The following is a 14600-nucleotide window of genomic DNA, read 5'->3' as shown; positions in this document are numbered from 1 at the left end:
GCCATCACTAGGAAAGTGCACTTTATGCTTTGTGCAATTTCATTAATTTTTATCACACACACACACATAAACGGTAATTACTTTGCCATTTTCTCCATCTTCATTCTAATCATGGATGTGTAATCATGGATGGAAGACACAATTCAAATGTGTCATAAGAAATGATTTGTTATTTCACAATGTCACTTCTCCAAAAGCCAGCCAAATTATGCAGATTTGGTTCCATGCCGTCCTTCCTCACTGTGGATTCTAAATTGCCTGGCAATGACAGCAGAGGAAAAATTCAAACAAAGCACGAGGATGAGGGAAAAAGTCCTTTGCATGATATATCTGTATTTCACCATTCTAGCTTTGCTTTGCCGCAAAGAAATTTAACAGAGTACAACTGATTAATGGATTTTCAAGGTTGGAAGGGAAATTTTTCTTAAAGGGCCATACACTGTTAATTAAAATATATCCACATAGGCTTTCATTTCTCTAGTAACAATAGTGCTTTACAGATGGTGTTGCTATATGGACTGCAGACACACACTGTAAACAAAGACATTTCCAGTTAATCAGGTCTATGAGACTGACAAGGTACATTTGGTCAAAAGGAGTGGAGTCCTAGTTTTCATAGTACATTATACTAAGAAAACATGTGGTATTGTGGTCACTAGGCAGCAGTAATGCTGCAAAATACTGAGACATTACATTACCTAAACACTACATGAAGTCCAAAAAAAAGGATCTCCTCTCAATCAATGTGGAAGTGGTTTAGAAAAAATGAGTTAGCTCAACAAATCGCAAGCTAAAGGGCTTCTTGAGTCCCTGCTGGGTTAACAGTTGAGTAATGTGTTGTCAACAATAAATAATAGGAGTGTAAAGGTGACTATATGGATGTCTACAGGACACTAATTTTAAAGAGAATACTTAAATAGTCATAACCAGGTTTTCTATGAATTTATTCCGTTTATTAAGACTGAATCCTTTTCCAAATTCATTTAACGCAGTCGGGTCTGGAACGAGGGACAACTGTACTTTACAAGTACTTTTTTTTATTTATAACTAGACCTCGAAGAGTTCAAATGTACAAAAAAGATGAGGCAAGTGATTAGATGATTATTTTTATTTTCTCAAAAAACGATCATGCAGCTTTGTCACTTTGCACAACAACAAAAACGGACACAATTGAAGAACCACTTTAGAGATTCTTGCCTAATGAGAACGTAAAAGTGACTTGTTTTATTTTTATTTGTGCAAATTCTGCCCTGCAATCGGCTGGGGATATGTTCAGGGTGTGGATGAGTGCAAATCTTTTAAACGAATTTAGTAGTAACAAATGTATGCATTATTGGATTTGATTGAAAAAAGTGCATTCAATTTCTTACAAATATGGCCTATCACAAAGTACGTTTTTATTACTAATTTTGCTGAAGTTTTGCTCATGTTGCTGGAAAAATATTGTCATAGTAAATACAACAATCCTCAAAGTTTGATTTAGTGGTTAGCATTTTGGACTTCGGAGCAAACGCATTGGGTTCAAATCTCCACGAGTAAGCATCATCGGTATTCATCATGACTGGCATCTGGAAGATACTAAAGCGCACAAGCCAAAATCAGTATGGAGATTAAAAGATCCGCTGTGGCGACTCTGAAATCAGGAAAAAGCCGAAAGAAACAAACAAAAACTGAATTATTGTGAAATAATGTCAGTCAATCAAGCATACATGGACAGGTAAATCTAAATCAATATCTAGAATTGCCACTTCATTGATAATCTAGATTGGTTCTATTCTCTGGTACAAAGGCTGCGTGACAGTACGTAAGAAGGCATTGGAGGAAAGCTGGACTCCATAGAAGAAATGCTAGGCTCGTTGATTAAAAGAAAATAAAGAGAAGTCGGGGAAAAAAACTACAGCAGGGTAAAGACAGCTTGTCAAGCATCCACACAAAGCTTGTTAATGACGGCACAGCATGCTTTAAAGCAATCATTTCATTCCTTCCATGTGTATATCCTTAAATAGTGGCTGGGTATCTTTTGTCCATTTCAATAATTGCCTCATGTCTGACAAGCATTCTTGTCACGGCCATGCAGCAAGTGCAAACCTAAATAGACATCACAGCACAGCTTACATCTTAACTGTAGGTATTTAGTACCTTCATGTTTAACATTTGTTTGCACTGTTTTGCATGTAAAACTATAATTATTCTCTATATAATGTATTTTTTTCCTCCTATTTTTGGGTTTCTGGAAGAGATTAATGAGATTGACATTATTTCCCCAACCTTTTGGAAGAAATTAATAACAAAAACACCATTTTGTTTTTATAATGTCCATCCATGTTTTAGTTTCCAATTGAACTATTTTCAGTGTTACGCCAAAATGTACTTTCAATGAGAAACATATCATGTCAGTGTTCTGGCACTGTACAACCTGATCTGTCTGTTAATGGCAGAGTAGCGCTGGCAAGTATCGAACTTTATCTAACGAGGTCTGATTCCAGTCTGAGGAGGTAAAATTCCATGTACTTGTTTGTCTTCACATTGTCTGGTTTTACTACCATAACTTGGCTGTGCATGTCTGCTTTGGCTCACTGCTCAGGCCCATCTGCCTATTATATGTGACGGCGAGGGAACCGTTAGTTCCACCTCTAATTGAACTAAAAACATGGAATAGAAAGTGCTAATGTGAGGTATTCCACTCCAATAGTAAGAAAAGCAACATGGCTACTTCTACTCTTACACATTCTTCCCCAGCCGCTATTTGAGGTTATAATGTATGAGATTTTTGATAATTACGACTGAATTCAATAAGTAAACATCCAACCAGACGACTCCTGCATGCACGCTCATCTCCACAAAGGACCAGTAGCAAAGACAGAGATGTTAGCCTAGCATCTTTCATGCTTGGATTTCAAGTTTGCAGAAGTGACAGCTGTCAGTCAGGACATCTTGTCGTTGTTCTTCCTGTTAGCTTGCATAACATCTTTGAGCGTAAATGCCATGAACGCAATCTGCTCCGATTCACTTTCCTTGCCGCACTCCATCAGGCACAAGAACTGATCCTTGTCTCGGTCGTAGGCCAGGTCTGAGTACCCGCTGGGCCCGCTGTTGAGGATCCTGGGCTGGTCCCACCCTCTGGAGTGCAGGGGGGATCGGTTCAAGTAGACGCCCATGTCCCGCCTGCTGTGCTTGCTAGTGGGGTGCATGAAGAGGAGCCAGGTTTGGGTGTCTGGAGACAAAGGGACGTCCCCTTCGTCCCCTTTGTTGCACACTTTGCTCTCGTCATCCTCGCTGGGGATGAACTCCGGGGCGGGGAAGCCTATGATGCTCCCTTGGCAGCCGTGAGGTTGCTCCACCAGTTCTTGGGCCTTGCGGGGTTTGTCAAAGCAAATGCCGCTGTCTTCACTCAGTGCCTCACGGCGGTGGCCTCCAAAGGTGCGAGCGTTGCAGTAGAGATGACTTCCGCCCTCGTGATCTATGATCTCGGCCATCTCACACTCACATGACTTTTTACGGAGCATCTTGCCCATGTGCCACGTCTTGCCAAAGTCTGTGCTGTAGAGCGTCAGTGCGTGTGGGTAGACAGTGTAAGGAATAGGGAAAGAGAAGCACTTGTACGGCATGTAGTAGGCATAGGCTGGGATGATCAACCTGCCGTTCTCCAGTTGCAGACCGTGACCCGGTCCAACCGCAAACGTGGCCCAATTGCCGATATCTTGTCCAATCACGCTCTCTGTAACGTCCTTGAGCTCACTCCAGGTGCGGCCGTCATCGCCACTGCTGATATAGCAAAGACGCGCTTTGTTCCTACCTGTGTAGATCTGCCTGTTCTCAGAGATGTTCCCCACAACGCAGATGAAGAATAAAAATACGGTGCTGGTGTTTTTCTCAAACACCGGGCAAGGATTCATGGTGCGATAGGCTGGCAGGCATGCTGTTGACAGATCTTCACTGGCCATCCACTGCAACGACAGGACAGCGCTTCAATCGACTGGCTGGACACTTCATTAGGTACACCTATACTATCTATCTGCTGTCTTAGAAGATAATAATCCTCTCTTTTGACCTTGCATTATATGTGAAATATAATAGTCTAAACGTCAACTTTTGATATAACAACTGCTGCAATTGCTGTTGAATGATTGGAACATCACTCCCTCACTTTATATCGCGTTTTTCTTCAAAAATTCATTCATAAATGATCATTTTTTTGTAGCATGTTGAGCCATCCCAAACTTCTTTCAGGGCTCACTTCCAAATGTGCAAAACTCATTATCTGAAACTTTGTAAATACAACATTCTAACTACATTTATAGGTCAGAAAAGTCCCCTTTAAATATACTGTATGTCTACAATATTGCGTAATATGAGTGTTAAACCACCTTTACAATACATTGATGAGATAATATTTCTCTGATTATAGCTACTATATTGGGTAATACAAATGTAAAGGTGTGTTATTTCATGTCTTGACACTTCTAACAATGTACAAACAACATATTTAGAAGATTGTACACAGGTTTACCATGCCATAACTACAGAAATATTCCATATATTAATATTGAAATCTAAATTGACTTATTAAAGTCGAGTCTGGAACCAAATAACTGCATATAAACAAGGAACGACTGAGCAGCCCTGTATGTAAACAATAACATTTTGTCTCTCAGCAGTAGCAGAACATTTAGTATTAATCAGTGGTCACTTTTGAATAAATACCTGAATAGAGCCATCATCGTTCTGCACCCCTCTTCTCATGACAAGATGTTTGGCATCACTGTCACAAGGAGATGACCTTTTCTCTGCAAAGGCAAGGAAGGTACCACAATGCCTCAGATAGATGAGAGCAGGGATTCTGTAGGTGATGCCATCTGGCTCCTTTTCAAATAAAGTTGTCTTTGGTGGCTCATCTCCTCTGTCAGCTTTCGATGGTGTGTTACCCATGATGCACCAGCTGCTGTAAGAACATGCAACACGTTCTCATAGCAAGTTCCAGTATTTTCGCTTGGGCGCACACATTCAATAACAAACAATGTGTGGAAGAGTTCACAATCTCAAACGTGAGGTCATTGTAGAACACGGATGATTAAAAAAAAAAGAAAAGTCCATACCTTCACTTGTCACTCACATTTGTCAACCTTGAGTTCGTCGCAATCGACGCACTGTCTAATTCTATTAAGTGGACCAAAGCGCTGCGGCGAACATGACACTGACAGACAGACACTCACAATAGAAGACGACACGAAAGACAGGAACTACTTCCTTGTTCCCAACTACTTCCGTGTTTGTGTCACTACGCAATCCTTAGCCCAAACAGGATCCACTTTGCGCATGTGCAAACGCTCAGACTCCTTTTTCCTTTTTTTCTTTACGGCGGGTCGAAACCAACGTTTTACTGACACCTACTGTACCGGAGTGTGTATCGTTATGGTGAGTACATAGCATACATACACTGTACACCACACATGTACGGATATACATATCAAGAAATGTATTACAAACAAAGGAGAAAGAGAAGGGGAAAAGCACAAAACTATGCATTAATGCCTAGCAGCGCAAACTGTCCTACATAGTATGTCCCATATTAGCTGTGCACGTGTGCAATCGCTTTCTCACTCTCAATAAACCGACAAGACAAAAAACAAACAAAAAGCATATCAGAAAGTTTTCAACCAAAGTAAGCACAATAGTAGCTCTCTTAACGTCCACCCTGGTGAGCAGGTTTATCAGTTAACATCCCATATTTTGGCTAAAATTTTCCCTTGACTTGTGTTCACCCGCTTGGTTAGCAAACAATATGCGGGTTAACTGAGATTAATTGAGATCTATAAGTCTGGAAAAGGTTTAAAAAGCCATTTCTAAAGCTTTGGGACTCCAGCAAACTACAGTGAGACAAGTGACATCCCTGCCATGACACTGCATAACATAAAAAAAATAAACAATGGAACTGAAACATTACAGTAACAATCAGCAAAAAAAGGACAATGGCTGAAAGACATACCTGGAGCAACCCTACAGAAGATCTGCAGACAAGTTATCAACTGACAATTGACTGATTTTGAGAGCCCACCGGATTGTGTTGCTAAAAAGAAAAATTAAACAAGCAATGACTATTGCACACGAAATGCATCAAGGATTTTGAAGAAGTACATTTTACTGGCCAAACATTAGAAACTGCATTAGCTGCATTCTAAATCATCCACTACATGAAGATCAACCATTACAACCTTTGGAGCTACCATTGCCATGCATGGACAAAGTTGGGAGTGGACCAATAGAAAATCCAAGGAAGCATCTTGTCAAACTGTAACTAAGGAACCGTAACTAGGAAACCCCACTAGAGATTGTGCCACAGTTTGTTACAAACCTGTTTTAAAGTTTCCTCAAAACAAGGTAGATTGTTTTAATCGTTACCTGAAGACATTCAGAGCTGCCAGATGTGAAAAAAAGAACTGAAAGGAGGAATTACCAAAGATTCTGATGGCATATTGTACTATACTCCTCACAGAGCGTCAGGAGAAACACCAGATTATGTGATGTTTGGAAATTGATGTCACCAGATGCTTGGTTAAGGAGCGGGAAGATGGGGACATGATCTCACCAGAGACCCCAGCAGTCCATGGAGCCCATGGAATATAGAGTGTTTTTAAATATAGTGGTGTTATTAGACAGATAGATACACAGACAGACGGACAGATTGTGTTTTAGGCCTACTACTAAGCAAACTCATTACTGCCATCTTCTGGAGGGGATATATGGTGCGTCCAAGCTGTTGCTAGGAGATGTATAGCACACTACAGTAACAAATTACTTTAACATGATTGCTTCTGTCTTTAAAAGTCAGCATGGATTATATTCTACTAAATGTTTTCCAACACGGACGTTAACTTGTCGAAAGGAAGAAGGTTGGTAAAATCAGCGTTGATAGACATCTTTCTTCCTGTGAAATGTTGAGAAATATGTTTCATATTTGCTATAGGTGGTTCTCATTGGCTGATGGCCTACAGAAAGGCAGAGGAGCACAGAAACATGACTTTGGGCCGAAGACTAAAGAAGAGTATTAATAAAGAAAAGAGTTGCAAGAGATGTTATACCTTAGACAGAGATTTCCTGGTGAGCAATTTTGAAAAATGAATCTAATATTTTGGCACTGTTGGTAACATTATTCTGCAGCTGCAGCATCATGGTGTTGCTGAGCCATCAGAACTGTGGACTGTCAACATCAGTGAGCTGGAGCTGAATAATGTAAGAACCTATTTGGATTGCTCTCGTGTTTTTTCTGTGTGTAAACATCGGTTAATGTTTGTTTTTTCCATTGCACAGGTCAAGGCAGAAGACCTCAAGGCGTTTAACAATGTAGCTTTGGTTGATGCATCCATTAACTCCCTCTCTTTAGGTGAGTCATCTCCACTCAGCAGTTCATTTGAAAAAGTCCTGATTTTACAGTGTCAACTGTGTTTTTCCGAAGGCTCTTTCAGCAGTTTTGTTTCGTTAAGAGAACTCAATCTGGCTGTCAATGGCCTTTGTCATGTCACATTTGATGGGGCAGACTTCCCTCATCTTCAGGTAAAAGATGGCTTCTACAGTATAAGTGTGATGGAATAGTTAAATGTCTTTGAAGTAATCACACGTGATTGTGTCTTTCAGGTGTTGGATTTGTCCTACAACTGTTTGTCAGCTGATGTTGTAGTTTCCTTCGGCAGACTTCCACTCCTCAAAGTTCTTCATCTGACAGGAAATGAGCTCTGTCATCTTCCTCCTCATTTTGGGGCACAGCAGCCTGACCCCCACTCTCATTTGTTAGTATTTTTAATGCCACACAAACATTGCAAATATGTCCTTAGAGGTGTGACAGTCCAGCAGTCATTTTATACATATTGATGCACCCATGCGGGGACGGATTTAGTCATCTGGGGGCCCAAGGCATATCTAGTCTCTGGGGGTCATCCCCATCCTTCTTTTTTTATTTTTATATATCTCAAGGGTCAAAATAATCATTATTTGTAAGTCCGCTCCTGCACCTACAAGCAGTGAGCATTTTTATAATATAATATTAAAATTGGCCAGCAGGGGGTGCACAAATGTCAGGCTGCATTCTGACTTTTTTTTTTACTGTATATCTATTTGTGCATTATGTTTATTCATGCTTTTATGCGTTGTACAGGTGCTGTGGAGAACAGTTTAACGCGCTGGAGGTCCTGATGCTTGATGATAACAAATTGTCCTCTGAGGTCTTCAGCAGCCTCTCATACCTCAAGAGGTCATGATGTGGTTTGTGTTGTATGGCATTTCTCTGTTACTATTGGTTTATTTATTATTTCGGGCCATGTCCAACATTTAAATCAAAAGAAGCAATTTGTACAAATTCACATATAGAAATACAATGCAGTACCTGGAAGCTCTGTATATTAGTATTTTTTTATTCCACATTTATTGGACTATTTCACTTCTCTTACTATCTATTAAGAATATATAATGATTGAATGTATTTACATCATATTCAAGCATGCATTTTTAAAGGTCACTTATCCAAATCTCAAGGTCTTGTAGATTCCGACAAGACCTTATGAGTTTCTTAATTCACTACTTTAAGAAGTATGACGACTTGGCACTATTTCATTAAAAGGAACTTATAATAGCGCCCCACTGGGATACAATCAAGTCCCTGAAAAATCTATAAGATAGGCCCTCATTAATATTCAGATTATTGTTTTTAGCTGTTGTGCTGAGAGAAAGGACACATAAATCAAATATTACTTTTTTGATGTAAACTGCATCCATTTCTAGCTTTTCTCTCCACTGACAGACTGAAGCACTTAAACCTCCAAAGGAACCGCATCACACAAATACCATATTTGAAACTGATGACGAGCTGCATCAAAACTTTGCAGACTCCCAGTCAAGGAGAAAGACACGGTGAGTGTCGAGCTAACATTCAACATTTTACTCCTAACCTTTTATTATTTTTAAATAGAGCACTAATAGGTTGTGTTATATTGTATTTTTGTATACACTTGGTTTAACCCTTTTATACAGTAAGTAACTCACTGGAAGCCTTTTTAGGCCCTATTGGAACTGCTACAGTGTGTTTGTTATTATTATTCTGTGTTTCATCATAACTCATAGTATTATAACTCCTTCCAATGCAGCCCTGGCCAAGCAGAAGAGTTTGAACACCATGTCACAGGTGGGGGACGTGTCCTTTCAGTTTTGAAATGTCTCTAATTGTTGTTTACATTGGATCTACGTAAAGGAGAGTGACTTCCTCAGAGAGTTGCTGTCACCTCTACCAGAGCTTCAGTTCCTTGATTTATCTCACAACAAGGTGCCTTCATGGAAATCCATGACACCATTTTAAATGGGGTTTATTTCCTCTCATCAATGTCTTAATCCTCCACAGATTGCCAAAGAGGAGGTGCTGCTGCCTGCGGCTGTTTTTCCAAAGCTTAGAGAAATCGATATTCGCTCCAACCCTATAACCACAAAGAAATGTGGTAAAAACAAAAATAATGTGTCAGGCGTTTCTAATGGTTCGAAGATCCATTTAAAGTATTTTATTGCTTGGAATAACTCAAGTTTCCGCACAGGAGACCCCCCTTTGCTGACATACTACCTTCAGGAGAAAATGGGAATAACAGTGACACGTAAAGATGTCTGCAGAGCTGCCAAGCATGGCCTCAGGATGTCTGCTTCTCCATATTGGAAGGTTATAATGTGTATAATGTGTACAAACTGACCACAATATTAGGTGCAATGTAAACAGAAAAAAAAATCTTCCTTTGCAAAGGCAAACCACAATTATAAGACTGAATGCCTCTTTCAGTCAATTCAAACATCAGGAGCATTATTATTTTTGGAAAGGTTGAATTTTGCATACCTAATGAAGTGGACAGTTCTCTAGAACATACCAATGAAAGCTGGTAATTTACAAAAATGGACTGTAAAATTGTGTCCTTGCAGGCAGTGGAGGTGTCAAACAAGCCTTTGTTGATGCATCAGCGTTGTCCTGCTTTAATCCAGTCCAAGGAAGGAGCGGTGACAGTGAGGTCAAAGGGGAACCTCAACGTAGATGGACACTTTTTTCAAACACAGGTACAGTATGGACACCATTGTATAATGTAGAGGTCTCTTATTATGTATGCAAAAGGGACTTTTTAATGATGACATGATATTGAAGTAGTACAGTCGTCACTCGCCACTTTGCGGTTCGTCCCTCCGTCACTCTATTTCAGTTTTTCAAAAATTTGTGAATAAATTATTACTGTTTCGTGGTCGACCATGGTCTATTATTAGTCAAAATATATTGAAAGACAAGTCATATTTAGTATTCTGCTTAGTGGCTGTCAGTAATATTACACTGATGAGACATTACATTACTCTAAAAGTGAATGGAGTAAGCCATGGCTTATCCAACATGAAATTATCCTCCCATTCAGTGTGGAAGTGGTAAGCTTTTGGCTTCTTACTGTGTCCTCCCCCGCTCCAATTGAAAGTTTAAAATAAATAAATTGGAGTTCAACTAGTTTAGTTTGGTAACATGTTATGCTTAACTCATTCAGTCCCAGCCATTTTTCAAAAGACAACACCTTCAGTGTTGGCCATTTTAGAAGATTTTGATGGTGATTTTACAAGGCACGGAGAATATTTTGTTCTATGGCCATACAAACATCAGGAAAAAAAGTTTGTTTTTACCTTTTTTGTTCTTTAGTATTGAGCAGTAGAACATTGGTAAGTTTTAGGAAAATATCTTTGGTTTTGTGACAGCTTGAATATCTAATTATACCAACATAAAACAAATTTATTTACAAATACAATATCATCAAAATTGTAAAACATGTATAAATAGGTTGTTGGGATTGGGTAAAATGTATACAATTGCCCATGTTACTGAATGAGTTGAAGTGGCGGCCATCACTTATGTCCCTGCAGCGATCCCGTAGCCTATGCATTACATTTGAGCAGTGTGTTGGAAGCGGAAAATAAAAGGACTGACTATAGGGATGTTATTTCATGCCTACAGGGCTCTAATAATGTAAAAAATTTAGAAAGATTTAGAAAGCCATAAACAGGTTTTTCTACTTTGACCACAGTAAATTAGCCACAGTAAATGAGGGATGATTGTAGTGTAGTGCATGTTTACAACCACCAAGGTGAGTACAAGGTGAAAAAAATCTGACATTTCACTCGTGGGAGCTTCTTAGCATTAAAGCCACAGACACACTCCCATTAGGGCTTACTGAAAACCCATTTAAACTGTCTAAATTACAAAACACTTCCAATACACAATTGTAGGACCATAAGTTATTGACAGGTACATAATATGGGACCCCTAAATGAAAGATTGATGGCATAAATCAATCCAATGTGTTTAAAAAGCATCGTAGGGTTAACATGCTTTGCCATAACAATATTCAGGCAAACAACATCTCTGAAGATGACCAAACTTCCATGCGACACAAAGACAAGGCCACGCCTGAGAGATTTTCTCTCAGCAAAAAGAAGATTGATGCGAAATCAAATCCTGATGTGGTGCGGCCCGTTGGTGAGGACTGGCGGTTATTTTTACTCCACAGAATTTCTTCCAGGCCTAAAAATCTTGTTGGCTACACAATAGCACAATGGCCCCATGGTGAAGAGGAATGTTCATGTTCTTTTTAACAGGAATTCAAACAGCTGTTCAAATGCTGGAGAACACACTGAAGAATCTTAATATTTACAGAGACACCAAACCAAAACTTGATGGCATCCAGACGACACACAGACAAAGACTTGAACGGGTTTGGACAGACTACATTCAATTCCCTCCAGATGCATGCTTCATAGTCGATTATTTTTATTTTAATGTCATTAATCTTAACATTTTATGATGTTAAAATCACCTTTTTTGCACAGATTAGGGAACTGACACCTTTGAGACCGAGACCTGGTGAACTGCAGGATGAGATGATCAAAGACTTAAGGTCAAGTACTTTTATGTGTGATAGTTACTGTGTTTTGGCATCCTTAACTCATGATATGAAATATGTTGGGGGGGGGGTTGGTGTTTGTACAGGCAGTGGCCAATGAAGAAGCATTGAAGAACACAAGGAGGCACTTGAGCTGCTGATTTGGAAACACAACACGAGCTCCTGCATAGGAAAGCAATGGAACAAGGAGTGAACAGAGAACAGATAAAGTGCTGTTGAGGAAGAATCAGTCCCGGTGTAAAGCATCCAGGAACAAAGGTTTGGTTGGATTTCATGTTCAAACATTATTTTTTTTCCACCGGAATGAAAAAAAATACTTATAGCACATAACTCATTTTACTCAAAAATACAGAAGCGGTTATTATTACTATTTGTATTTAATACTTAGTAGTAGTACTAATAGTATTTTTCATTTGCATAGTTACAACACTGTGGTGAGACCAACCATGTTGTTTGGTCTAGAGAATGTGCCACTGAAGAAAAGATAGGAAGCAGAACTGGAGGTAGCAGAGATGAGGATGCTGAGGTTCACATTGGGAGTGACCATGATGGATAGGATCAGGAGCGATTGATTTGCTGTGTCGACCCCCGAAGGAAAAAGCCAAAAGAGAAAGAAGAAGTAGTAATAGTGTTAATTGCTCATAAAATTAGTATTTTTAGAATAATAATAATGACAACAATAATAATGTGCCTAAAATATATATACAGCTAAAATATACAAATATTTGCACTGTATACATTGTGGTGAAAAAGTATATGCTGCTGATATTGTGCTTATATAAAGTATATATTATAGTCTTATTATTAGTGTCGTCAAGTGCAGTGGTGTCCAAAGTGTGGCCTCGGGGCCATTTATAGCCCACAGCTGGACTTTTATCATTACTCGGCACAGTCTAAAAATATGATTAAACCAGAAATGGAAAAAAGGAGAACATTTTCAAGGATAAAGATGAACCATGAAAATTGTAAAGTCATAACATTAAGAGAAAAAATAACATGGAGTTGAAAAATTAATGCTCAAAATATGTCATTTTTTAAAGTTGCAATTTTTGGAAAGAGATTAGGATAGTAAAGTCACAGTAAAGAAAAAAGATTTAAAAAAAGAAAGTTGAATTATTTGTAAAAAGTTTTGTTTTTTATAAAGGAAAAATGATCCAAAAATTGAGAAAAGATAACAAAATTCATACTAATAATATACTTTACAGGCTGTTTTTGTTTTTATATATGAAAAATATGCAAAAATTGTCCCCCCTTCCTTTGATTTTGTGGCCAAAGTCCTGGTCTAGAGGTATTATTTTTTTTATGCTATATTGCAATTTTTCAGTTCTTAAAAGTTATCTGAAATAATAAGTTACTAAATGCTCACTATACCAGTTGTTCTTTAACTGTATCTGGAAAAACTCCCAACACTCCAACCCAGCAGTTATTGCCCAAACTAATGTAAGATGATGATGTCACTATGACATCACCAAGGATACTTCCTGCTCCTGAGACAGTTTACACAATGTAACTGACTTCTCATGACCAGTAAACTGACCTGGATTTTCTGATGTGCATTCCTGGTTGTGATTATCAGTGGCAGGTTACAACAGCACCACAGAGTACCATCTGGTCCACAGCAGTCTGAACTTTGGGACCTCAAGACGTGAAAATTATCTCCTAATATAAGCACAGCTCGAAAAGACAAATTGCACAATCCGCATATATCCTTTATTAAGTCCATATGGCCGACCAAACTCTTTCCAGATGCTTCATTAACAAACATTGTCGAAGTTCAACCAAAATACTATTGCGGTTTATAAATGACGGTTTGTATGGGATGTTTGTGTTCAATAAATTGATGAGAATCGAAAAATACACTCTTCTGGAAAGGGCTGGAACAATGGTTAATAAATCACACAGAGCATGGAAATTCTTAGACCGCAATGCCACCATGCCCCCTTGTGGGTGTAAGCAGCAGAAAGTGATGATCTCAGCACATATTTGTTTTACAGTGTAAAAAGATCATTCACAATGATTTGATGAGGTACTGGCTCACCTGTCCTGTACGAAAGGGGGTTTTTCAACCACAAGAGAAAATGATTTAGAGCTTTATATTGTATGCTGCAGCTGACTTTTCATTCCTGTATGTTTGCAGGTAGATTCAGTGGTTGACTTTCATTTATAAATGTATGCTTGGGCTCCTACTATCTTACATAATAGCATAGTAGCATTTATAGCCATTTTTAAGGGTACACTTGAACACTTAGCATTATTATGCTAGATTCTAGCATGTTAGCTGATGCCCGCCGTGGTGTAGTGGTTAGCGTTTTGGACTTTAAAGCGGATGCCCCGGGTTTGAATTGAAGCATCCGGAATTTAAAGAGCTGCCGTGGCGAATCCATAATCAGGAAAAAGCCAAAAGAAACAAAACAAATAACATTAGTGTGTAAGCATTGCTAGCTTATTCTAGATGTTAGCATGCTAACATTAACATGTTAGCATATCAACATTTTTTTTTACGATTTTCATGAAAACTTAAGCGGACAAATATCGTCATGCTAGGTGTTAGCATGCTAACCTTAGCATGCTAACACCTAGCATGATGTCATCACATATCATCATGCTAGGTGTTAGCATGCTAACCTTAACATGCTAACACCTAGCATG

At 38.9% G+C, this 14600-nt stretch overlaps 2 protein-coding genes across 3 annotated transcripts; one reads left to right on the top strand and one right to left on the bottom strand.

Moving 5' to 3' along the window:
• Window positions 1-1078: 1078 nt before the first annotated feature.
• Window positions 1079-5298, bottom strand: neu3.1 (sialidase 3 (membrane sialidase), tandem duplicate 1). 2 transcript variants are annotated; one of them, XM_058087647.2, is made up of 3 exons: window positions 5097-5298; window positions 4705-4939; window positions 1079-3947 (listed from the first exon to the last, which is right to left on the bottom strand). In XM_058087647.2, exons 2-3 carry the CDS (start codon window positions 4927-4929, stop codon window positions 2925-2927), a joined length of 1248 nt encoding a protein of 415 aa, XP_057943630.2. In that variant the 5' UTR covers window positions 4930-4939; window positions 5097-5298; the 3' UTR covers window positions 1079-2924. The 2 variants fall into 2 exon arrangements, with proteins under 2 accessions (XP_057943630.2, XP_057943628.2); XM_058087645.2 differs by having other exon boundaries at window positions 1080-3947; window positions 4705-4942; window positions 5097-5297.
• xrra1 (X-ray radiation resistance associated 1) lies at window positions 4665-12631 on the top strand. Its single transcript, XM_078787689.1, has 17 exons — window positions 4665-5415; window positions 6965-7098; window positions 7159-7230; window positions 7309-7381; window positions 7454-7551; window positions 7633-7784; window positions 8150-8245; window positions 8792-8901; window positions 9135-9172; window positions 9239-9310; window positions 9386-9479; window positions 9573-9691; window positions 9946-10077; window positions 11401-11527; window positions 11647-11762; window positions 11878-11945; window positions 12038-12631. Exons 2-17 carry the CDS (start codon window positions 6982-6984, stop codon window positions 12060-12062), a joined length of 1509 nt encoding a protein of 502 aa, XP_078643815.1. The 5' UTR covers window positions 4665-5415; window positions 6965-6981; the 3' UTR covers window positions 12063-12631.
• Window positions 12632-14600: the final 1969 nt, after the last annotated feature.

Source organism: Doryrhamphus excisus, linkage group LG21 (genome assembly GCF_037039965.1).
Source record: "Doryrhamphus excisus strain RoL-2023G ecotype Guam linkage group LG21, RoL_Dexc_Guam_v1.1, whole genome shotgun sequence".
NCBI classification, from domain to species: domain Eukaryota; kingdom Metazoa; phylum Chordata; class Actinopteri; order Syngnathiformes; family Syngnathidae; genus Doryrhamphus; species Doryrhamphus excisus.
Note: the sequence above shows the minus strand (reverse complement) of the source record. Positions and strands in the feature narration are given on the sequence as shown.

Bases quoted from the DNA above. Each gene is read 5' to 3' on its own strand.
- neu3.1 (XM_058087647.2), bottom strand. From the start codon at position 4,929: ATGGGTAACACACCATCGAAAGCTGACAGAGGAGATGAGCCACCAAAG. The intron at 3,948-4,704 runs GTATTTATTCAA...CTGTCGTTGCAG, and splicing joins ACGATGATGGCTCTATTCAG to TGGATGGCCAGTGAAGATCT.
- xrra1 (XM_078787689.1), top strand. From the start codon at position 6,982: ATGGCCTACAGAAAGGCAGAGGAGCACAGAAACATGACTTTGGGCCGA. The intron at 7,785-8,149 runs GTTAGTATTTTT...TGCGTTGTACAG, and splicing joins CCTGACCCCCACTCTCATTT to GTGCTGTGGAGAACAGTTTA. The intron at 8,902-9,134 runs GTGAGTGTCGAG...CTTCCAATGCAG, and splicing joins CAGTCAAGGAGAAAGACACG to CCCTGGCCAAGCAGAAGAGT.